Source organism: Cygnus olor, chromosome 3 (genome assembly GCF_009769625.2).
Source record: "Cygnus olor isolate bCygOlo1 chromosome 3, bCygOlo1.pri.v2, whole genome shotgun sequence".
Classification (NCBI taxonomy): domain Eukaryota; kingdom Metazoa; phylum Chordata; class Aves; order Anseriformes; family Anatidae; genus Cygnus; species Cygnus olor.
In genome coordinates, this window is record NC_049171.1 from 90180304 (window position 1) to 90204793 (window position 24490).

Sequence of the window (24490 nt, forward strand, 5' to 3'; positions counted from 1 at the left end):
TGCATCTATCTTTTCTTGTATGCTGGAAAGGAGTCGGAAATGATGCACATCTGGAAGCTGTTGCTCTGTTGTTTATCACATCTATTTGTTCATGAATTAAATATTAAACTGGCCCCAAAAGCGTGACTGAAAAGCAATGCCATATGGATAAGAAATCATAATCTGTGAATTAGTGCTGTGGATGCTCATCTATATGACTAAGTACAAGTTATCTCTTGATTATTTCTGAGAAATTAATGTGAAGATAAAAAATTATGAAAATAAAGTCAGAGGAACAGCTTTGTATATGGGTCTTTTTTTTTTTTTTTTTTTCTTTTACCAAATGTCCAAATTTAAGAAGCTTAAAAATAGGTAATAGGTCTTAGAGCATGAACAGGCAAATTCAAAGACAAGATATTTTACCCCATGCAATTCTTCTGATAATTATACCTCAGGCTTAATTAATATTTTCAACAGAGAGTGAACATATCCAGGTAGAAGATAGGCACATTTAAAAAAAAATAAAAAAATATTTATTTATTTATTATTATTATTATAGTACCTTTGTGGCTTTGTGATTTCTATGCACTAACTCGATGTCCAGTTTCATTCTGTGGTATTTTTTCTGGCCAGCGTTTTCCAACAGAAAAAATAAGTTTAGCAGTCCAGGCTTCACTATATACCTTCACATCACTTTTCAATGTTACTATCTTACCCAAGCAATTGCCCTGGAATTGAGCTCACATTGCTGTGAGACTTCTGTTCAGATGAGACACAGCTAGACTAAAGCTAGGAACAGAGCAGATGTGTCAGAAAATTCAAAATAAAATACATATAACACAATTACGGTGCTGGAGCTGCTTAGCTATGCTATCATGTTTTGAGGGCACGTCAGGTTTTCAAAGTGATGGAGACAAGGTCAGAGTAGAAATGGGTGTGTGACAGTTTTTTAATGCTTATTTATTGTGATAAATACACCAAGCTCTTGAATGGTTTTTATTTGATTGGTTTGGTTTTTGGGCAGGAGGTGTGGGGGTGTATTAGAAGCATATTAACACCCTAGTAAAACCTGGAATAGCTTTCTGCAAGATATTTTATATATTTAGTGTTTTGGATGAGCCTAACCCTGCTTCTTTAATTGCTCAGCAATTTAAAATGCATCCTGATTGTATATAACTTGCAGAATGACATCATCAGCTCTGAACAGAAGTCTTCCTTCAGCTTTAAGAAAAGTGCATGAGAACATTTGCATAATACAACTATTCACTGTTGATTGCACTCCTGCAACATTCACAACCAGCTGTGGCGACATCACTAGTTCTACATGATTTAAGAACTAGGTTGACTGGGAAAAAAGCTATTGTATTTCAGTACATGTAAGTACGTATGCATATACTGCAAATCTGCATCAATGCTGGCCAGATGCGTAAATGAATCACAGGATCCTATGAAACACAATTTTCTATTTCAGTGCTCATGAAGGAGAATCATTCTTCGACAGCGTAACTCTGAATGAGCTAATGGGTCTACCATCTCCAGAGTTTGAGGGACTGATTCCTCATTTCTAAATTCTCAGAATACCCAGTACTAAATAAAGACACTCTTAAGGGAAACTTTGTGTACAAAAGAATGTTGGAATATTTTAGAAATTATAATATAGTGATAAATATCTAACCTCTCTTAAAGAGGAAATTTAAAAAGCTGACAGCATCAGAACTTATTAGCCTAATAAAGTAGCAAAATGGAGCACAGAAATCCAGCAATACTAACTATTTTCAGTCTGTAGACATACTACAACCAGAAAATCTGTTACTGAGAGGTACTTTTCCAAAGTATATAGTCACGGCAGTTCATAACTTGATTGAATCCAATGAGCTCGGTCCATTTGGTTTTAGTTATTCTAGTGAAAACCCGAAGTAAAAAAAAAGTGTTTACTTAGGATCTTCCTGAGCATAACTTTTTCCCCTGAAAATACTTCTCTTTCTAAAGAACAGAACATCATTTGTAATAATTATAAAATGAAAATGTTTCCTACATATGTAGATTCCAACATAGTTCCAAAGAAAACATTAGCATCTTAGGCCTGGAGTGACTGTTACACTAATAAGGTTCCTCTGTTTAAAGAATAGCACATCAGGGGAGCATAATAGAGCTGTTCAAATGAATTCATTCAGTTTGGTATTTTCTGAATAAGTCATTTGACAAATCATGTTTTCTCATTCTAAGGACCCATTCAGCCTATGCACTGTCACCCAGGAGCACTGCCTATTGTTTGAAAGTAAAAAAAAAACATATGTAAGCTACACTGAAACAATGGACAATATTTTGCATTGGCATAAACATATGTATTACCCCCTGAAGCCAGAAGACTTGTACCTTCGAAAACAATTTCATTTTTAAAATTTCCTAAGTGCTGCTGCAAGGACAATTTTGCATTACTGAAGATAGTATCCTCTCTCCTCTTTTTACACAGATAAGCAGAAAAAGGAGCAAGGCTGTCAGAAGGCTGCTAGGGCTCCTTAATTCTCTTTTTAGCCTCAGATCCAGCAGATCAGGGGAGACAAATCCTGCACTAACAAAGGACTGACAGACGGATAGCAATAACATCGTTCCTTCTGTCTCCTCTGACACCTACCCACGCATGACCTGGTGCTGGAGCAGTGGCAGCACAGACAGCTCTGGTACAGCTGCCATCAATCTAGGTGCTCCTGAAGTGAGACAAGAATTAGACCTATGATATTTACATTGCCTACAGTAAGTATAACAAAGATGGATTGTCTCGCCTGTTTACAGAAGGGCAAACTATTACTTCACAGGCTACGATAATGGACTTTGTATTCTTGTCTGGTTTCCTTCCTTGTTTGCTCATCTTATTATCAGTTTTCTGGGGACTGTCATTCAGCTAAAGGTATTACTTTATTGTTCATTGCTTAATCGTTGGTGTTAAGAATTACACTAATCAAACATAACCTCACTACTCCAACACAGTATGAGTTGCTGCTCCTATGCTACTTTGCAGTGATTTCTCTTGAGATTCTAGGCACAAGCTCTCACATAAATCAAAAATATGATTTGTTGATTACAAACACAGCAGTTCATTGATTACTCTGATTCACTACGAACACTGAAAGAACAATAACAAAAAAAGTATTAACATGAACCTTTAACTAATGAGAAAGAAAAATATACTCCTGTCACCCACCACTTTATATTATGAGCCAACTGGCTGCTCCTAAAACAAGAAAATAGATTATGGAGATTTTCATCACAGCTCTAAGTCTGCCCAAGATGGTAGTAACCAGCTACCATTTTGTAGCCAGGCCTGTGGGAAATTCATGACACCTATTCTACCTGCATGGCACCTTGAGAAAGGAGATCATATGAAAGATGCTGAGAGAGATCACAGGATTTATGTATTGTGCTCTACAGGTTACTGGCTGAACTGAGACATAGAAATCATGCCTGAAGTGAGCTGAACATCAGCAGAAAAAGAACTTTAGTGGAGTCGGGGCAAAAGTAAGTTATACTTTATTATGGAAAGAAGGAAATAAATTGAAATGGAAGAATTTGTAATCAAATGGAAAAATAAGAAGTAGCAACCTGTAAAGCAAAGTAAATCACATTTCTAACAAAGAATGAACTGCAGATGGTGACAAGGTGGTTAAGAAATAAAATCTGCAGAAAATCAGCTTTCTGTATTTTAATTCCACATTTCCAAAAACCAAAATGTAACGTTTAAAAAATAGATTCCAAAATGCAGTCATAATGGCAAGATGATCAGATATTTATTCAAAACAAACACACATAGGAACTATGTTTTTTCAGCTTTATGTTGCAAAACAATTGGGCCAAGAAATTAAGGAGAAAGAATCTGGTGACTGTGTCAGCCATGCCGAATGGCTTCAGCTTTAACAGCTACTGCTATTTTTGGTGGACACATAAACATGCCTGGTTTATTACAAAACTACTTTGAAACTGACCTGGAGATCAGAAACAGGCTAAGGCTTCTAGGCACTGAGCCACATTGAATAACATCCCAGCTGGGAAATTACAGCTGGGGGACTGTTTGTCCCTGTGGCCTGTTTTCTCTTTTGTTTTTCTCACAGATGGCTGCAGGTTTTGCAGAGCTAATGTGCTTCGTTACGTTAGTCAGAAGGGACATCCCTCTGCAGTTTATAGCATAGCTGTGCACCCGAGATTAAGTATGGTAGAAACACTACTTGTGTTGCTTTTTCTGACAGAACTTCTGTGTCCTGAGAGCAAGACTGACTCTCTCTCTGTTAAGCAGCAGAGGACATCTGCAACATGCAGACAGCTTCCCAAGAGAGAAGAAATCCATGGCGACTAAATGTACTGAGGCTTTATTTTTCCGTGTATATCCATCCCATTGCTCGAAGAGAAGTGGTGAAACAGTCAGCAGGCAATCTCCCTTTTCAGAGAGCTTCCATTCTCCACTGATGTGTACTTGTCACATCTACTACTTCTTATGGTGAGCTACTGTTTTGGCTTGTTCTAGATCACTGATTTGGCTTTTTGTCCAGAATTTCTCAGGTACTCGGCAGTCCAGCTGGGGTAGCAGCTGCCAGGCAGCCAGAAATCCTGGACACATAACCATCACACATGTGGCATGACACTGAGCAGACTTTGTAGGAGCCAGCTGGGCACATACAGTCAGTTTGACACCTACAGGTGGTGCTTGATGGGTTGCACTGTGTTTGCTGCATGAGTGCCCAGTTGCACATGTTCAACATATTCTGAGCATTTCAGATTTACTGCACTGCTCAGATTTCTGCCTGAAGAATGTCTGGGGCCCTTAGCTTTTAAGTACCAAGCATTGAGTTCCCTTGGGTCCCAGGGAGCTTCTCCATATCAAGAATGGACTCCAATCAAAGAACAAGATAAATGGCAAATTCTCTTACTGTTCATGCAAGTTTTTCTCTAGTGACACAGAACTCTGTGTAATGTTTAAAGGCACTACACAATACTTCTGTAGGGTGAAATACTTGCTGGTAAAATAAGGAAAAGTACTGGAAAAACCATGCTATACCTGTTGTACCATTCCTGAATACCAGCTGAGCTAATTCTGAAGAATTAAGATGTTAGGAAAGATTTTATTATTTAAAATACTTCATCCTTCTCTTTTGCTGCAATGCCTCCTGACATATACATTTTTACAAGTTGATTCCTATACCTAATGAGCCACACATTTTATCAAATGCAAAATCACTTCCAGTCCACAGAGACTCCTTGTGTTTGGACATTGCACAAGACAAACCACTGACGGGTATTGGAAATTTGCTAAATAGATCCATTGTTTAGACCACATACTCTGTAATATCATTTTTTAGCTAGCTTATAATATTTTTTATACTTATCTTTTACAGGGAAACTATAGCACTCTTTTTTTTTTTTTTTTTTTTTAATACCTATGTATGAAACAGCTTCTTTGCTCCTCTTAAAGACCATGGTCACAACCAACATGTCTCTTAAGCGTCCTTAAAAAAAGCTCAGACTCCTGAGACTAACTTCTCCTAATTGCTGAGTATCCTCTGCAAATAGCCTCACTACTTAACCATTCTTTTAAATTATTCAGCATAACAGATGCTTGTGATAAACATCATGGAAGTCAAGGACATCAATTAAAAACATACCATAAAATTGGCCTATTCTTCCCACTGATGTTGGATTATTATACCCCTATTGTAGAGCAAGAGGACAGATTTTCTTCATGAGAAACAGAATGAAAGGATAAACAAAAGAAACAAAGACAATTAGAACCAGAAAGAATGGCTACCTATGTATGACTGCTTTTCCTTGACATGTACAGTCTACATTCATTCATATGATTGCACATCTTGCCTCAGCCAACTTGTGCAGCACACATACAATTTTTGTTCCCCTGTCAGTCTCAGAATACCTGAAAATCCCTCAGAAACTTTGGCAGGAAAAATAGGAGGACAAATTCTGACTGTATATATGAGCAGGTCTTAAAGAACAACTAACAGACAAACAACTTTTTTTCCTTTGGATGTTTGTAGTTCACAATGAATAGTAATAACAGTTCACAGTAGTAGTCCTCACTGCACCTTTTAAAGAGAGGGCAGTCCCAAAATGACTGGTTGAGCGCACAATGATAGATCGCTCTCAAAACCAGCAGAAGGACAAGCAGCCTCAGTGGTATAAAGCTTGGTGAAATTGTGAGTGTGATTCAAGGAGGCAGCTTTGGAGATCTCAAAGGCGGACTATATTGCAACATATTTCATAATATGAGCAATTTAATTTGACTCTTTATATTACTGTCATATCTAATGCTTGTTGTCTTTTATCAACTGAAACAACAACAATAAAGTCAAACATGGAAGTATTTTCAGAATCTTCTTTTCAATCCTTACACTAGTAGAACTCAAACTGCCCTCAGCTAGAGTTTTTCTTGAATGAAGATTTCAAGATTTCAAGTTCTGTGGACTTTAAAGGTCTCTGCTAAGAATAGCAATTCATACTAAGCTACCTGAAGAATGAAACACTGTGGAATGATATTATTGTGTTATCTATTCGTTAAATCTTAATGGTGAATTCATTTATTTATGAGCTGTTTGCATCTCATTTGAATCAGATTTGCTTGTGGAATGGTGGAATGTAACCTTTTGTTTTGTTTTGTTTTGTTTTCTCTGCAATTTTTCAGACCTTTGTTAAAACCACTCCTGCTATTTTACCTCTGCACTAGTCATTTCCAGTAAAACCCACTGAATATATATATAACTGATGTAAGACTGTGTAAGTACTTGATACGTTCTGGAATTAAACTAGAACAGTGAATTATACTAATCAGCAGTTCTGAAGTCTCAATGTTCATTTCTATAAAAGAATAAGTATTTCAAATTGTTACACTGAAGAATGGAATGCATTTCAAAGCACTGCAATTTCTCTCTTATTACAGCCTCACTTCATTCATAGCTGATACAATGTCCAGTGACCTAATGTCCTGACTCAGAACATTTGCATTAATATGAAATTAATAGATAATGCTACTTATAATATAGACTTTAAGAAAGCAACATGTTGATTTTGATGAAGTTTATTTTATATAGCAAATCATGGCAACATATTCATTTAATTTAGGTTCCATGCAAAGAATGGATTTTTTGTCAACAGAAGAGTTATATCTTAAAAATGCTGTTTTGTTCATGCATGACTTCTCCCAACTCTTTCAATCCATATAATCATAGACTAAAATATGCATTACATTCCTACAGTCCTCCTTGGGATTAGAGTTCTTCAGTACTTGTTCTCCTTTCTCAAAGTAAGTAATTTATTCCAGCATGTGAAGCTAAATACTGAAGATATACAACATAGACAAGAGTGCTCCCTGACCACCTCTACCTGAAAACATCACTTTACCTTATTTCAGTTCTTATCTATGCAAAAAGCAGTTATCAGTTCATTTCATAAAGCAGGGTAAGATTAAAGAAAAACGTTACATAAAATATTCTTGCTTTGCAATTAAAAGTAGATCCATTTTGCTTATCTCCACGGGGATGAAGAATGACCATAAAAAAATAACTTTTTAAAAGAGAATTTCTTGCAGGCAGTAAGATGAGACTACCATCATTACTGTCTTTCATTTGTGCTATGGCATGTAGTAAAATTTCATCAATTATTAAACAGTGCCAAGTATGTGGAAGTAGAGGTGTTAATCAATGAAGTATTTATTTACAGAGGAAGATATCAAAAACTAAGTTTTGCAATGGCTAGCAATATAGCTGTGCAACTATATTTCTATTACTCTGTGTTTTGTCTTTTTTTTGTTTTTTTATACTTGTCTTAATTGCTCTTCAGATAAATTATTAATACGCTTACTGCTTGCTGCTATTGCTGCTAAAAATAGTGGATTTTTTTTCAGCTGTTTCATGTGCAATATAGAAAGAAGAGCTTGATTTTTTAACAATATACAGACTGTTAAAAGCATGTGAGGGTATCTGTCCTTGATTTTTCTTTAGAAAAGGTGTATTTATGTGTATATGACAATAAGAAACAGGCTATGGAAGAAGAAAGAGAAAATACTAGATGATCAAAGTAAGGAAATTGTGGCTGTATGAGGAAAAACTCATTTACTAAACGAACACCAAGTTTTAGGTTTATTGCTGTCCATCCCTAATTCAGAATACTGCTGCTTCCCAGAAGTTTTCAGACAGAAAACATTACATACTGCAATACAAAAATGATGAAGCAGGAATAGCAGCTGTAATCAGAGACTATAAATCTTCAAATTAAAACCTTGCCAGCAGTGGGCTCCTTTTATACCATCATTTTAATTCTCAACTCTACAACCTGACTGCTTATTTTAAATTAAAATTAAAATAAAATTTTAAATTAAATTTAAATAGTTTCTTTGTCGTATACACTAAATCTCTGCTGTTGTCATGAGTAAGAAATTGCAAGTGAGCATTTTTTCTCTCTTCCATAGTATGTATACATACATACAGTCTTGCATGTAGAGAAAAAGGTGTTTATAAATGAAGGTTTTACATTATTTAGGTTCTAGTTAGGTTTTACATTTACTTTGCATTCACAGAAATAACAGTGCAAGCTATAAGACAGCGAGTTGGGATCAATATTGTCCTTGAGCACTGTTACACCTTGTCCTCACTCTCCCTCAGTCCTTACTATTTCAGTGAAGATCTCAATGAACTGTGATGTAAAAGGACAATTTTTTGAATAATTTGCAGGAAAATTAGATGAAGACCCTTCAATAATATCGCTTTGCAATACAAGGACATGCCTTCATTAAAGACTGTCATTGGTTTTGGTATCCTATGATCTTGTGCACTAAAATCCAAGGTTGAAATGAGGCAGAGAAGTGCAACATCTCAGCATTCCTGTGGGTATAGCTGCATCATCAACATCATGTGCACATAATCCACCCACCTACCCTTTCTCATTCCAAGAGTGCCTGTTTCCTCACACAGTTATTACTCCCACATGACTTTGCCCTTTCTCAGCTTCAATTATAACATTAGCTGATTTCTGGACAGACTAAAAACAACAGCTGCTTTCCTTTGGGCATTAAATACCATTTAGTACACTTTTTTTCCTTAGGAAAAAACTAACCTTACTAGTGGTATAAATACTCCAAAACAGACATTTACAGGGATGAACTGGAAATGTTTACTAATCTTAAATGCTTCTAATATGTGGCACATTTTTGTGTATGAGAAACATTTGTAGTCACTAAATTCTGAATGAATGCATTGTTTTAACCTACGTGGAAAACAGTATTTTTAATGTCCCCAACTCTTCCTTGCTCTATGATCCATATAGTAGCACTTTTTGTTGTTATTTAATGATTTGCAATTTGTTCAGATGTCGACTTTTTCTCCTTACTGTCAGAACTTTCACACAATGCTTTTGGTAATGGTATAAAACACCTTGTTGATAACCGTGTCCTAGAAATAAAACTGTTAACCCTGACAAGGGAGATGCTATATTTCCATATCACTTTATTCTCGAGTATTGTCCCATACATGCATTTTTTGGCATATTTTTTGGCATTTATTGCATATTGACATCCTGAGCAGTTTGGAAAATCTACTCTCTGAAAACCATCTAATGACATCAGTAATATTAGTTATGTTCCTCACACTTAGCTGAATCACCTCATAAATCTGTGATACCACATTACCAAGAGCTCAAACTGGATTAATGGCAGACTGTTGATGTCTGCGGTAGCCAGCTTCCAAACTGCAACAGCTAGTTGCTTCCAGATTTGTCCACACACTGGATTCTGGTCCGTGTAAACTCTTTATATAGATTCATAGAGGTCATTGCCCTCCCGCTGATCAAACTGGTCATCATGACAGCAAAAATCCATTCTACTATGCTGGTCGTCTTGCTGCAGAAGGGTAAATATGCATGCACTGAATCTGACCATGGTAGCAAAAACGAAGTGTTAAAACATTTTCTTTGCTGTCAGTATAAAACATAGACTGTAAGAATTACTACCCTTGCTTTCCAAAGAAGGGAAAGTGACACCATCTCAATTCCTCATCAACAGATCTCAAAAGCAGCACCGCAACAACCTGGAAAAGCTCTTCCAAACTTTCCCTTGGCTATGATTGGAATGGGCAAAACAAACAACTAGAGCCAAAAGAGATATGACTAGATGTCCCAGCAGTTTAGGAAGGTTTCTTTACAGCAAACCAGCAATACAAAAATGTTTGCAGTGACACAGCATACTTTTTTCATGAGAAAATATATATTTTTTTTCTTTTTATTTTCTTAGCCAGTGAAATACACATTTTAGAGTTTTTAATATTAGACTAGAAAGACAAAAGTTTATTTGCATGTCAGTACTGGCCCACTGTCAATTTCTTCTCCTATGTTGGTTATAGAGTCCCCATTAGTTCCCTGACCTCTCAGTTACTTCTTTCCAGTTTTACTTATGTTGATTTGATTTTGATGATTCTGTATTTGCAATTTAAAGTTTACTCCTTGGTTACATTCCCTGGTCATATGTAAACAATTCTGAATATTTCACTCAAACTGATCCAGACACATCTACATAGCCCAAATCCAGTCTTAATTTCTCTGCCTTTTGATGGTGCATTTATACAGTATACTGATTTGGAAAAGAACCGCCCACCATCCTGCTCCTCAGTGCTTGCACCAAAGCACTTTGCTCCTTTATTTGTGCCTATGGAAATGTTGTGTGACAATGTAGTAAACTGATTCACCAAAATGAATGATTAAAATGACCTGGGTTAGAAACATTTTCCCCTTTTTTAAGTATCACAAGAGGAAAACTTTCATCCTACAAGAAAATTTACCTTCTTATTTCTAGGAGGTCATGGTGAAAAGTAAGCATGATGAAAAATCTGATACATAAATATTATTTTCCATAAAAATAATTTAAAAATCTCTACATTCTTCTATTAACATAAAAGGAAGCAGAATCCAGGAATATGTGGTATAGAAGCAAAGGCGCATGGTAACCATGTCTCATTTCTTATGTTACAGTCACTTTGCTCTTAAACTCCAGCTTACATCTAGACTCTGTGTTCCTTAATCTTTTTATGCAAGCTATAACACCAGAAAAGCCTACCATGAAAATCTTATTCCAGATTACTTTTTCCAGCTCTAATGTTCTGATGTGTTTTTGAGATGCTAATGTAATTGAGAAGTGGTTGGAGTATTCTGTCTACTTTTTACTGAAAAACACTAATATTTCCAATCAGAATGAAAGGATATTTATGACATACAAGTTACAGCCAATTACTGTCACTATCTCAGTATATAATCAGATTGCATGAAATGTGCTCTATAACCTCTGTGGTGCATAGCTTTATACCATTAAGTGTAGCTTAGAAATAACAGAAACTGATATTGATGGGATCTGTTCTTGATTGTGCACAAGGCAGCCAAGAATGCTTTAGGAAACCAAAATAACAATAAAAGTAAATGAAAGATCTAGTTGCAGGCTGCAGATGGCTCTTATTCTTCCTGCCACATTTTCAGTAAAAATTTGGCAGCTTAATAGCCTTACTTAGCATCTTTAATGTTATGCATACTATGATGAACAAGACAAATGAAAGTTTTTTTCAGGCTGCTAAACTATGTTAACCAGTGTAATTGCATTTGGTAAGCTGAGTAAGCCAGGAAGCGTTGCTCTTGATGTAAAGTTTTAATTTTTAGAGAGGTGCTAATAGGCAGACTTATTTACAACTATGATCAAAAGAATGCTGGACAGGAGGGAAGAATAGCAGAATAAAAACCAGTAAGCATGTCAACCAGAGTGCTAATTTTCATATGCAGCATAACGTTACACAGAAAGAATTCAAGGAAGGACTGTATGATATGATCACTCTCAAGCCTCAAACATTGGTATTTAAAAACCATCCACAAAGTACTGCATAATCTGTAGAGGTCAGCATATCCATATGGAATCTGCATGTCCTGGATGGAATTTGTTATTTATACAATAAGATTACAGTATGAACTAAATGAAAAGAATATTCTTCCATTTTACTGCCAGAATTGAAAAAATGGAGACTAATGAAATACAAGGTGTATGGAAGGTGGCTGCTAGGTTCCTATCCCCAAGTAGCGCTATCACAGCTCCTGGCACTAAGCATGATGTGTTAGTGTGTGACTACTTATTGCTGGTGTATATTTGGTGTATATTTTGTATACTTATTGCCTGCTTTCAAATGGATTTCAACTTCAGCAAGAGAAAGAAGTTTGACACCCACTGCTGACTTTGGCTCTACCTCAATCTAGGCCAAGAAATAATTTGGGCTTCCTATCATAGATGAGTAAATCCAGGAGACAGAATTAAATCAGGATAATGCAGATTTCAAGATGGAAGCAGAGGAAAAGAAAAGGTTGTATCCTGATCTAATGGTTCATGTTCACGCCTTGGCACAGTGATATCCAAAAGCTACTGGCATTATTCACCTTGGTGATTCACCTTGGTAACTTCCTGTTACATGGTGGATAACATTCATTGTCATCCACAGCAGGTTTAACCTGCTTTTCCAAGTTCATGAGGGGAATAAGCCAACTGACTGATGTTGCTAAGAAATAGTTTGACTGACTTGTGTCAGGTTTCCCTTGCTACCAAACTGTGCAGTTTACAACTGTGGAAAATGTGGATTTGGGAGTCACGTACAGAGCTACAGAACCCACACCAAGCTCAAGATGACTAGTGTTTTGGGGACCTAAGAGTATTACTGTCACCTAAATCAGCTTCTTGTAATTTTTTGAGAGATTACAATAAAACAGAGAAGACGGATAGACTGTGACTGCAATGGCAGGGTTTAAGTGAGCTTATATGGACACTGGAGAGACTTGTATTTGCAAGGTGGATATTGAAATTCTACTGTCACTGGCCAATCTTGGGACGTCCATGCACGAGGTCTGTATTGAGGTATGTTCTATCCAATCTGGAGGAGATAATTACACCTACTGAGAGAAGGCAGATTTATTAAAATGCCATGCCTTGTTGAAACAACCCAGTATTCAGAATGCTAGCTCAGCACCTGATGTCTATGGTTCTAAATCCCTTCAAAATATCCTTTGTGCAGTGTTTTTAACACACAGTGACAACATAGCTGAGGTTTTCCACACAGCTCACATAATTTGAAATAACATTTATGATAACATCTCTGAGCAGAAATTATGGTGTACCTGAAGTTTCTTGGGAGTAGAATCTGGCAGTAGCTACCCTTCATGACCGTAGAGAATATAATCATGAATATGGTGAAAGTACAGAGCAATCATCAGAAGAGCCTTGGGATTTTTGTTCTTTCCCAGCAGTCAACTGCTGTTACAAGAAGTGATGACACTGGATGCTAAATTGCTTTTAAAATTAGTCCCTCACAGTCTATAACTGTAATCTTGAAGATATTTGGTTCACCTGAACGTCAGCGTACACGGACTTGGTTCAGCTGAATGTCAGCATACAGGTCAAGGACCTGATCTCCAAAGACTTCAGTGATAGACAACAAAACTGTTTCACACCGGACATAGAGCCTGGAGAGCCAATTGTTAGGAAAGAGATCACAGATTGGGGATCAACAGAACTCAGAAATCACCTAGGAACATATAAAGGTCTGGTAGGAGGATTGGATAAGACCTAGCTTCAGGTTGAATATATCTTTAGGTGACTTGGCTTTGAATAATTTGAACCTGGAAGCCAAACATATGATGTCGGGGCCCTAAAACAAAATACGAAGAACCCCCCTGCCAAGCTGATGGACTCCTCAGAGTCACTCTAATTAATCTGTATAAAGAAAGTGCAGAGGTATAATTCAACAATGAAACCTTATTGTATCAAAAGCTATATGAATTTACAGATAAAGTACAGTCCTTAATCCATTGATGACACAACTTGGAACAAAGTTTTTTGGATCATTTTATCCTACAGTGAAATTCAGGAAATCCAATGTTAATACCTTAACTTCTCTCTTTGCTAAATTTCAGATCTCATTTCAAGCAAAGAACTGAGCTGTTTTTCACATTATTTGGAATAATCATGTTATTTGGAATAATAATGTTTGCACATTATTTGAGAAAAAACAAAATTGATACATAAAATGATGACTGCTATCATCAGTTAACAATTTATCTCTTTGGAAATATTAATAAAGCATTGATTCATTTATTTTAGAAAATAATTCTCTTTTTGTATTCTCTGAATGCTGCAATTTCATCAGCTATAGATGTAAAATGAAGCTGAAATGAACTCACTTATTTTATTTCTCACTTCATGTATTTTTTCTCCAAGGCATTTAGCTTCAGCAAACCTGTCAATGCAAGCACAATGATACAGGATTATTCAAAAGCACAACTAGTGAAACTATTTGTTCACAATAAAATACTGAATTCTTCATGACAATTTTTTTCTCTGTAAGTAGAACTGGTAGGAAACAATTTTCCATCAAAAAAGATAGTCTGGTCTAAAAGAAACAATTCCGAATGCAACAAATAGGTTTATAAGACAGACTAAATAAATTTGTAGCTATAAATTTTAAAAAATATGTTATTTCAATTCTAAGAATTGGATTCTCTTATATACTCATATTAGGCTATGATATTAATTTTAATATGCTAAATTACATGCAATGTATTAACATACAGCTATATAAATATAGAAAGAGAAAAAATCCAAAGTAAAAACAAAATTAGAACATTTGCTCACCAGGAAATTTCAGATTTAAGCATGTAATTTACACATTGCTGATAATCACTGTTTGTGATGTGTGAACATGTATGCCCCTGTCACCAAGAAACCTCTCAACAGAAAAATAAAGTGTGACAAAACTAAATTATTCTGATCTTCTACAGCTAGTCCTTATGTGAATGCAGGTATTCAAATTATATCCACAAAATCAATTAATCAGGCTTTGGAAAGTCCCTTTTTGTAGTATTCAAGTAACTGGACCTCGAAACAAAACTGGAAATGTGAAGTTTCCCTTGATGTATTTCATGGTAGAGGAATGTAATCATTGTAAATAAAGGACAGATACAGACTAACTTGTGTGTTTTCCTTTGAGAAAATTACTAATTGCCTTTTGTAATTCACAAGATTTGTTTTACTTAATATGCCACATTTGTATCATCCTAGCATAAAGTGAGGCCTTCCATCTTGGGGTAGTGTTTTGACAGGAAAAATTAACTCAGTCATTTCTTGAAGGAGAGACCAAAGGGAGCTCAGCATGTTGCAGGATGTGTTGCTGGTGACTCAGTAGGTGGTTCTCCTCTCAGAATGTTTACAGCGCTAATCTACTCACATATTTCTTGAGTGTGCTGTAAAAGAAAATCACCTGTGGCAATCAAATATCACTTGTCCCTTTCTACAAAGGTAGTGATATTAACTCTGGTGGCCTAGATGAATCTAGTGCTGGTAATTATATTTCTCCTGCAAATATCCATTTTTAGTTTTCAGTCCCCAACTACTGCTGAAAATTACTTTTATAGTCCTTTTCACTGTATTTCTTTCTGCCATAACTGATTGAATTTAAGTAGCAAATTATTCATAGTAAGAAATGTTCATCTGAGATTGTACTTGATAAGAGGTAATGCAATGATCACTTTTTACAACCGTACATTCCCGAAACACCAAATAACATTAGTGAAAGAATCTTCAAAGCATTCTTGAGTGCAAAGTATTATTACAGAAATTTTTAAAAAGGGCAAACTGAGATACAGCGAGATTAAGTGACTTGAAGAATGTCAAAAATTGCAGTCCCATGCAAAATATTTTGAATCACAGCACAGACAACTATCCCAAATTGTTAAGACTGGAATAATATAAACCATGTACACCCAGGCAAAGTATCTTGCCCATCTGCATGCTGGGTGATACTGCAAGCTCTTAGGGAGACAATGTTTCTTATATTTGAACAATACTGACTATAATTGCATCCTAGTCCATGACTAGGATGTTTTAAGATGTTAGTTATGAAAATAATAAGTAATCATTTCACAGCCAAAAATGTCATTTTATAAAAATTGACTACAGTGCTTAAAAATTTCCAGTAGGTATGTGTATAAACTAATTTACTGATAACTTCCTGATTATATTCAAATCAGCAAATCTTCATGTGGTATGCAAAATATTCTAATGATCAGAATTTTCTTTTTTAGCTTGCAACATGATGTTACAGTGATGCTCACTTCAGTGTTATTAAGTATTCTGCTCACTGTATGTCTTGGTCCTTAGTAAATGTGTGATATCTAGGTATTTCATTAAAAAGCAGCTGCCTACCAAGCAGAATGAATGCATTCTTATCCTCTACATTCCCTATAGCCTGCTAGAACTTGAGGTCTTATCCTTTTATCATTTTTTTTTTCCTCCTATCAGTTTTCTGATATTTTATAGCAGTTGTTGACATATAGTACTGAGTTAAATAAGCGTAGTAATGATAAAGCTGTTTAGGAAAAATGGCATCTAGATCAGGCATTCAAATGCCAAATGGATTTTGCTGTAAGAATCATGACAATCAATTCAATGTACAATGGCAATGTCTGAACCGAGGTTTGTTCAAGGAAGTATCCATTGTAATAGTTTAAAGTGTAGAAGAATGATTCGCTGCATTGTGACCTTTGTTGTAGGCCATTAGGCTTGACATGAAATTCTGAATTGTTATTTCAATGTGTGTGAATGGACCCTTGCTGAATGTAGAGGCAAAATTGTAATACTTAATAGTTAAGTGAGTCTTCAGCTGATTTGGATGAGTGTTGGTCTATCCAAAGTAACCCAGGAAATCCGCAAACTGTATTTTTGTCTAACTCAAACAGTCGTAAAACTTAGTCAAGAAATATAACTTTCACCTGGGAAGGCGGGACTTGGAAAACTGCCCATTCTCAATTAGTCCATTTCCCTGTAAAACTGGAAAGAGATGGAATTTCATGTGACCGCATTCAGAACTGCTCATGAACACTTGTTTTCAAGGCTGAAATCAGCATGGCTAAATAGCTCCAGCTGGCATGTTCCTCAGCACTTACTATATCTCGCATAAGGAAGGCAGAAGCCTTCAAAGCATCTGTGAGAATGTTATATAATCCTTTCCCGCTTAGAACTTGTTTTGACATAAAACACCAAAGCAGGTATGGAAGATTGTGTGAAGATCTAATGGGAACACGCCAAAGTACCTCTTTCTTTCCTCCATATCCCATAGACCAAATACTAAGCTCATCAATTACTTAGAAATTATTGAGGCAAAAGTCCTGTGGACTCTGATTCATGTTCACAGATAGATTTAGCTGGACAAGTTGAAGCCAGATGTCTACCCAGACCTTATTCATAGCTTGCTGCCTTCAAAATAGGAATAGCTGAATGAGTCATGCATCTGTTTCTCAAACACCACAGTTTATAAGCTAGCCCTATAACCTAAACTAAAATTTGGCATTCATTTATAACAGACCAAGAAATTCCATCTCTGACTATGAATCATAGTCAAACAAAATAAACAAGATAAACACATAAGATTTGATTCTAATATTGGAAGAAAAAAGGCTACTTTTGATACTGCTCTAATATAAAGTCTGGCATAAAGCTGATATCAGCACGAATAGTGATGAGTGATTGATTATATTGTTATCTCCAAAGAGTCCATGAGCGTCCTCCACGACCAGAGGCTGCTCTGTAGGAAGGCTGAATCATGGCTTCTAGTATCTACGAGATGAAATATTCTGGTATGAAAACTCCAGAATGAATTTGGACACTAACTGTTGTGGAACAAGAATTTTGCAAAGATTTAACTCTTTGAACATAAATATCAGTAACCATTTGAAAAACAAATATCTACCTCATAATGTAAAACAAGACAAATTCAGAGGCTATCAAATGAGAGAATGAGGATATTTAGTGAAATACACAAACGTTCACTCATTTCTAATTAGAAGTTACGAGTGACCTAAGTGAAACTCATCCTTTCCATGAAACTCATCCATAGCTACTTAAAAACCAAGTTAGCTGCTAACTAGCTGAGACACAGAAAGCAGGAAAAGAAGAAAGTGGAAAAAAAGTAATGGAGAACAACAAAATGGAAACTAGATTTACATCACATCTGTAAGCTCGGTAGAATTTTACTTCTGGAAATACTGACTAGGATGGGATTTAAAAGGCTTAGTGCAGTATACAATATTGCAGTGGAGTGGCTTAGCTGGGAAGATTTCTTGCTAGTATATTTCACCAGAAAAACACATTTTTCTCCACCTTAGAAAAATAATGCTAAGAGAATACTGTTGTATTGAGGAACAGGACATTACTAAGTTCTCTGGAAGTCAAGTATAGGATGTCCAAATTCCAGAAGTCTGATTCTGTCTGGGCATAAACACAGATTCTTAAGCAGGGCTGCAGTTACTGTTGTACAGAAGAAAAATGAGAAAGAGTTGTTTTTTATTAACTGCAAGCTAAGCTGTAAAAGATCACCTTTTCTATTTTACAAAGCCAATTTCTTAGTACTTCCCATAGGTAACTCTACTAATGGGATAGCCTGAATCTATTGTCTTTCACTCAGACCATAAGTCAGTAAATGAGCTTCAGAGAGAAATTATTCTTAACTAAATAAGCTTCCCTGTTTTTTATTTTATTTTATTTTATTTTTTTAATCCAGGGATGGTACTGAGTTACAATACTGAGTTACATCCCCTGTAAAGATCTCTGAAGTGGTAGACAAAAAGTTTTGTTTGAAACAGTATTTCTTTTATCCTTTTTTTTTTTTTTTTTTAAAGACAAAGCAAATATTTTCAGTATTTGATTTAATCAGTTGATTACATTTGATTATTTATACACAGGCAGTTACAGAAAAAAAAAATTGTATATTTACAAATATGTATATTGAAAGAATCACAGAATGGGTGAGGTTGGAAGTGACCTCTGGAGGTTATCTGGTCCAACCCCCTACTCAAACAAGGCCACCTAAGAGCAGGTTACCTAGGACCATGTCCAGGAGGCTTTTAAAGATCTCCAAGGAGGGAGACTCCATAATTCATGTAGATTCACATCCATGTGAATAATTTCACAGCCCAAGCAACAGCTGTGACCCTCACAGTCAAACTTTCAACTAGGCTCACTGAAGTTCACCATTCAATTAATACAAGAATGGTATAATTAGCAAGCCAAGAGAATCTACCCAAAATACCCAAAGGAAAAAAATATGACAGCTATAAATAAGTAAGTTGTGAACCAAATACTGTTTGTGGTATGACAGAAGTGGTTATGTAACTGTACACAAAAATATTAACATGAGAGGGCTACATGTAAAGGGAAGTTATGGTAACCTTTAAACATGTGGTGTCCACACACTTCTTCCTGTGCAATTTGAACACTGGCTGGGTAACTGACTTTTTGTACAACTGGTGGTTCAGAGACTGCATTCCAAATTACAGACTGGACTTGATACAAATCCAGTTTAATGAACTCAGTAAACTTGGAGCTACATGCATCTTTACTAAAATCCACTGAAAATGGCAGGGGAAAACTGTCTTGCTCTAAGGTATGAACATTCACAGCACTGATTTCAGCAATCAGCTGCTGCATATTAGAGAGGGGCTCTCCAAGGCATGAGTCTGAATCAATTTGTCCTTTAGGGAAAGTAAATCTGGTGTCAGTTTGTGGGTTCTGCCCATCTCTATTACATGTTCTGAAACCAGAAGGAAATACTGGTTTGCTTCATAGTAATGACTATCAGAGAAAATATGGCAAAATTGTTCAACTAGAGGAAATTACGGACATGGCTCCGAAGTGCTGTGCTCCCATGATCACATTGTAACCATGAAGTGTTCTCTCAATAGACAGCAATGTCAGAAATGACTGCAGTGCAAGTTACATGTGGCATCATCTGATCTATTGATCAGAAGAAAGACATTATTAAATATCCCGTTTACGTGGATAAAACTTTATGTACTTCTAATGCCTTGGCAATTTGTGTCCCTGTGGCTACAAGTCATAGACCTTGGTGGAAAATGAACCAGTTCACAAAAGTGGTAAATAGCAAGATCTTGAATAAACCATAAAGACATGGAGCAGATAATTTCTTGCCTGAATTTCACTGAAGTAAATACGTATAAAATTCACTGACCCTGAAAACAACATCTTTAATGCCTGTTAAGTAGGAGAATTGTTCTATTAACAAAGCAGAAAAAAAGCAGACAAAACATGGAGAAGGAAGAGACCCCAGGAGAAAAAAAAAAAAAAAAGAAAAGAAAAAAGGGTTAAGGGGAATATTAGTTAGAAGGGTACATTTGAGAGATCTGCTTTTGACATATCTGATCTAAAAACATTATACTTCTCTTACAGTACAAAGAGGGTTAACACTTGTAAAACTGACAGTGAAAACTACTTTTCTACAATCAACGTGATAAAGTCTTGGTGGTTTAATTTTTGAGATGCTTAAAGTCCACTTTATTAAAATTCATGTTTTTAATATTTCACCATTCTCATCATCTTCACCAGATGGTTTTGAAGTGCTTTGCTAGCATTAACAATAAATGTGGAGGGAGAAAGTATTATTTCTGTTTTAGAGTGCAAAACTGGAAGAGAGAAGCTAAAGTCACTTAGCAAACAAGATAGGAGCAAGACAAAAGCATCTGTTAAACATCTCCAATTTACTGTCCAATTTGGTGCTGAATCCAGTAAAGCATTTTTGACAATGGAAATTACAGTAATCAGTTTAGTCACATGAATCTAACTTCCTCTAGATAATTCCTGATTGTGAATGCCATTTACCACATTGCTTTAATAGGGCTATGAAAATAAGATGAATAAAGCCTGTGGAAAGATGCACTGAGATCACTCATGCCATTTTCATATTCTGTTCACACTTTCCCTCCATCATCTCTTAGTGCCTTCCAAATATGAAATATCCCCTGTAAGAAAAGGCCAAGTTTCTGTACCAACACCTTAACAGAAGCCTAGGATGTTTAGTGTAAAACCACATGTTCCTATCCAGGCTCATAATGAACTCTCAAATGTCTGTCTCCAGCTGTACTGTTGTGACACTCACTCACCTCTGTTTTAGAAGCTGTTTGTTGTCCTCAATGGTTATACTGTCAGCATGGTCCCACTTGAAAACTTCAAAAGCCTCTTGACATCCAAGGGACATCTTTCCTCCTGCCCCAATGAAAAAAAAAAAAAGGAACTACTTCAAAATAAGCAAGAGACAGACATTTCATGTTTAACTCCTTTTTAGACAAATAGAGCAAATCAGCCCAAGGGTCTTAAAAAAGACAGTAGACTATGCTCCGTAGTCCACCAACAGGAAAGCATTTTTAACAAAAGATCTCTTACGTGACAAATTAATTTGTTTTCACTTAATTTCTCTAAAGCCTGAATATTAGTGTTGTATAATTTCTCAAGACAACTTACATTTTTCATAAATAAAACCAAAATGTGAATGTTGTAAGTACGTGAAACATTCTTAAGTATAAGAGTATGAGGTATTTTCACAATAGCAAGCTGCACTTTGCTTCTGTATTTCTTTTATTCTTCTACCATATTTGCCCCAAGACATGACTTGAATATTTTCAGTGCTCTAAGAAGAAAAAACATTGGGCTTCTTTTAATTACTGTTTCATGCCTCTCAGTGAATGTCACCTCCTTTTAGTGAATCAGATATTCAGATATTGTACCTACAAAAATGGCTGGTTCTTGCCTTTTAGACTTTCAACTTGGTATATGTTTTCTTTTGTGCACCGAAAGTTCAAGACCTATTTGCCTGTTTTTTTTTTTTTCATGATTACTCCAGAACAGTATGATAGTCTGTATTATTTACCAGTTATCACTGCTGAATGATTTACAGATACAAGAAATCACGTATCTGTATTATTATTAACCAAAAAAATTCAAAGGCTACTCACAAGTATGCCTTCCTGCTTCAGAGCTATCAAGAGCCAAACATCCATTGTGTAAACTTTCCTGGGATTTTGCTGTGCAAGAGTTTTCTATATGGTTTGTGCCAATGGACCAATGTTACCAATAACATGTAATGTTTGCAAATTATTTTCCTGGTTACCTACTTTGCAATTTTTGTGTAAGCAGGGATGATATGTATTAACAAAGCATACATAAACAGATGTTGGGCTATGCAATACTAGCATGCTACACCTTGTTGGAGTCCAGCTGAGTTTGCATGAAAAAAACTGCATTGTATAGTCACTCCAGAATATATTCTGCTGCCCCTCATTGTACTTTTCCTTTCAGGACTACTTTCCACTAACTTCTGTGAGATTTCTGTGGTGTAAGATATTGTTTACAGTGAAGGCTGGTAACACAGACTAGCAGTTAGGGTTCAATAATCAGTAAAAGTTTTAAAAACTCTTTATTCAAAATATAGCAGAAAAAATTGTCCTCTGTTTCAGTCAAAAGAATCAACACATCTGTTACTAATTTAAAAATTTTGAGTTGAAAATAGAACCACCAGGAATGTTTGAATGGCAAAGCATGCAGAAACGCTCCACCCTTTTTGAATAAGAAAATCAAAGAAAGATACAGTGCAGTTTTGCTGCTGTGTGATCCAAAAGAGCAAGAGGATTTAGGAAAATATATTTTTCTGTGATAATGACCTGAAAGGATAATGTTCATGTTTTATGCTTGCCTTGAAGAAAAATAAGTCAGCTTTGGAAGCAGAATTTTATAGTACATACACCCCATCACTAGCACTAATTTTAATATGCAGCCTGAGCTGACCCTCTAGAATTATGATTTTTTTTTTTCCAGAAAAAGTTTGTATTAAGTGCAGAAAGCCATAATGAAATTCACAGCTGAGCTTAAAATAAACAGCGAAACAACCTTATTCATATGTAATACTGCAATTTAAAGTATTTAACCCTTCTGACGATGCTTTGCCTTTGAGTTTAAGTAAGAATTGGAATTAAGTTTGGAAAACAAAAACTTTTATGGTGCTTACAGCTTCTTCCAGGCAGAAATGCATTAACTAAAATTAAAGGTAATCTGATAACAGTTTTCCCCTATTACATTAAGCGGCAGCAGAACTGAACAGGTACAGTTTAACAAAGCAATCAAAAATAGATCTCCAGAATTCTTGGGAAGGGCAAATTTTCCAGTGTATACAGTCCATTTTAAGAAAATACTGAAGTATATGGAACAGCAAACAATCACATTCTGAAAATGGTATCTCAGGAAAGGAGCTTAAAAAGAACCATTAAGTTTTTATCTCAGCATAATATGAGCTTAAAACAGCTACAGAACAAATGCTGCAGCCTGTGGATAATGATGGAGACATTTAGGATGATAATAAGGGAATACAGTAATAGTAAAAGACTGCAAGAAACATTGGAAGCTTGATGGAGTGGTGGTGTTTTCATTCTGCTCAGTAAAGATTATTCCTTCTGCATGCTTAATGTATTTTCAATCATGCTGTTTACATTTCCTTAAATGACCTATAATTTCATAAAGTAATGTTGTCTTCTTTCAGATGGCCTCCTTCTTCAGATGGCACTAAAATTATTGGCATGCTGTCTCTCCTAAGCCTAATTCAAACAAATAAGCTACTTGTTCTTTTAAAACAAGGCTCTGTTGACTTAGGTTTTTCTCTAGCTGTAAACTGATATATAACACTATATGTAATAATGATACGAATAAAAGCAGAATTGAGAGAAGAAAACATTGATGATAGCACATTGTTGGCAAGGTTCTCAAACAGTTCAGCTAAAACTATTAGTCTCATAGAAAACATTTTCATTTGCTCTTAGGGGCCAAATAATTTCTCCTCTCCTTTAACACTGTAGCATAGTGTTACAAAATAAATGTTTGAAAATTCTTATCTAAGGAAGAATCGTCATATCCTACAGGGAGAGAACCAGGAAACACATGTCATCAAGTCATTACAATGTGAACTGGAATAATCATTATCATTAAAATAATTTAGACAATCAGAAAAAAACTTTTTTTTATCTTCGCATTCATGAAATCCCAATTGGCAGGGTTGCATCAAAAAGGGATATATTTTGCATTTTTTTTTTTTTTTTTTTTACACTTTACTGTCAAATTGTGTAAATTGGCTTTAATGTTCAAACACTCAGAAATGTGAAATCTACAGCAAACTCATCATTCACTGCAAATCAAGGAGCACAAATTTGGAGAAAATTCATATTCGATCCACATCCTGAATTTGAATGTTTAAGAATGTTCTCATTAAAGGTTTAATTTCAGTTTGTACTCCTACCCAGTGTACTACCCCAAACTGTGTATTAAACAAAACATTTCATTGCAAGGGGTTTCTCCTGGAAAACGTGCAAATTACAGTTGTCCCACTGACCCTGGTAAGTCAGAGAGCAGAATCACAATGACTGCTTACAAGCACTGACCTAGAGCAACAAGAGCTGAAATTACCAAGAAATAGAAAGCATATTGTAGTATTCATTAACGGGCTAAACACTTGAAATTAGTAATAATTCAAAACTGAGCAAAAATGTAATAATTTTGGAGGTGACATAAAAAGATCAAAGGGATTCCAAGACTCAGTCATACACCTATGGCAGTTATAAG

General features: G+C 35.7%; 1 protein-coding gene across 3 annotated transcripts in view; it reads right to left on the minus strand.

Annotated features, from left to right (window-relative positions):
- The window catches only part of KIF6 (kinesin family member 6), a 172224-nt gene that overhangs the window by 39455 nt on the left and 108279 nt on the right, over positions 1 to 24490 (minus strand). For all 3 annotated transcript variants that reach the window (XM_040552993.1, XM_040552994.1, XM_040552992.1), the window contains 2 exons: positions 20992 to 21094; positions 14224 to 14279 (listed from right to left, as the gene is read on the minus strand). In XM_040552993.1, the coding sequence (XP_040408927.1) occupies positions 14224 to 14279; positions 20992 to 21094 (159 nt within the window). The remainder of the gene's footprint in view (positions 1 to 14223; positions 14280 to 20991; positions 21095 to 24490) is intronic.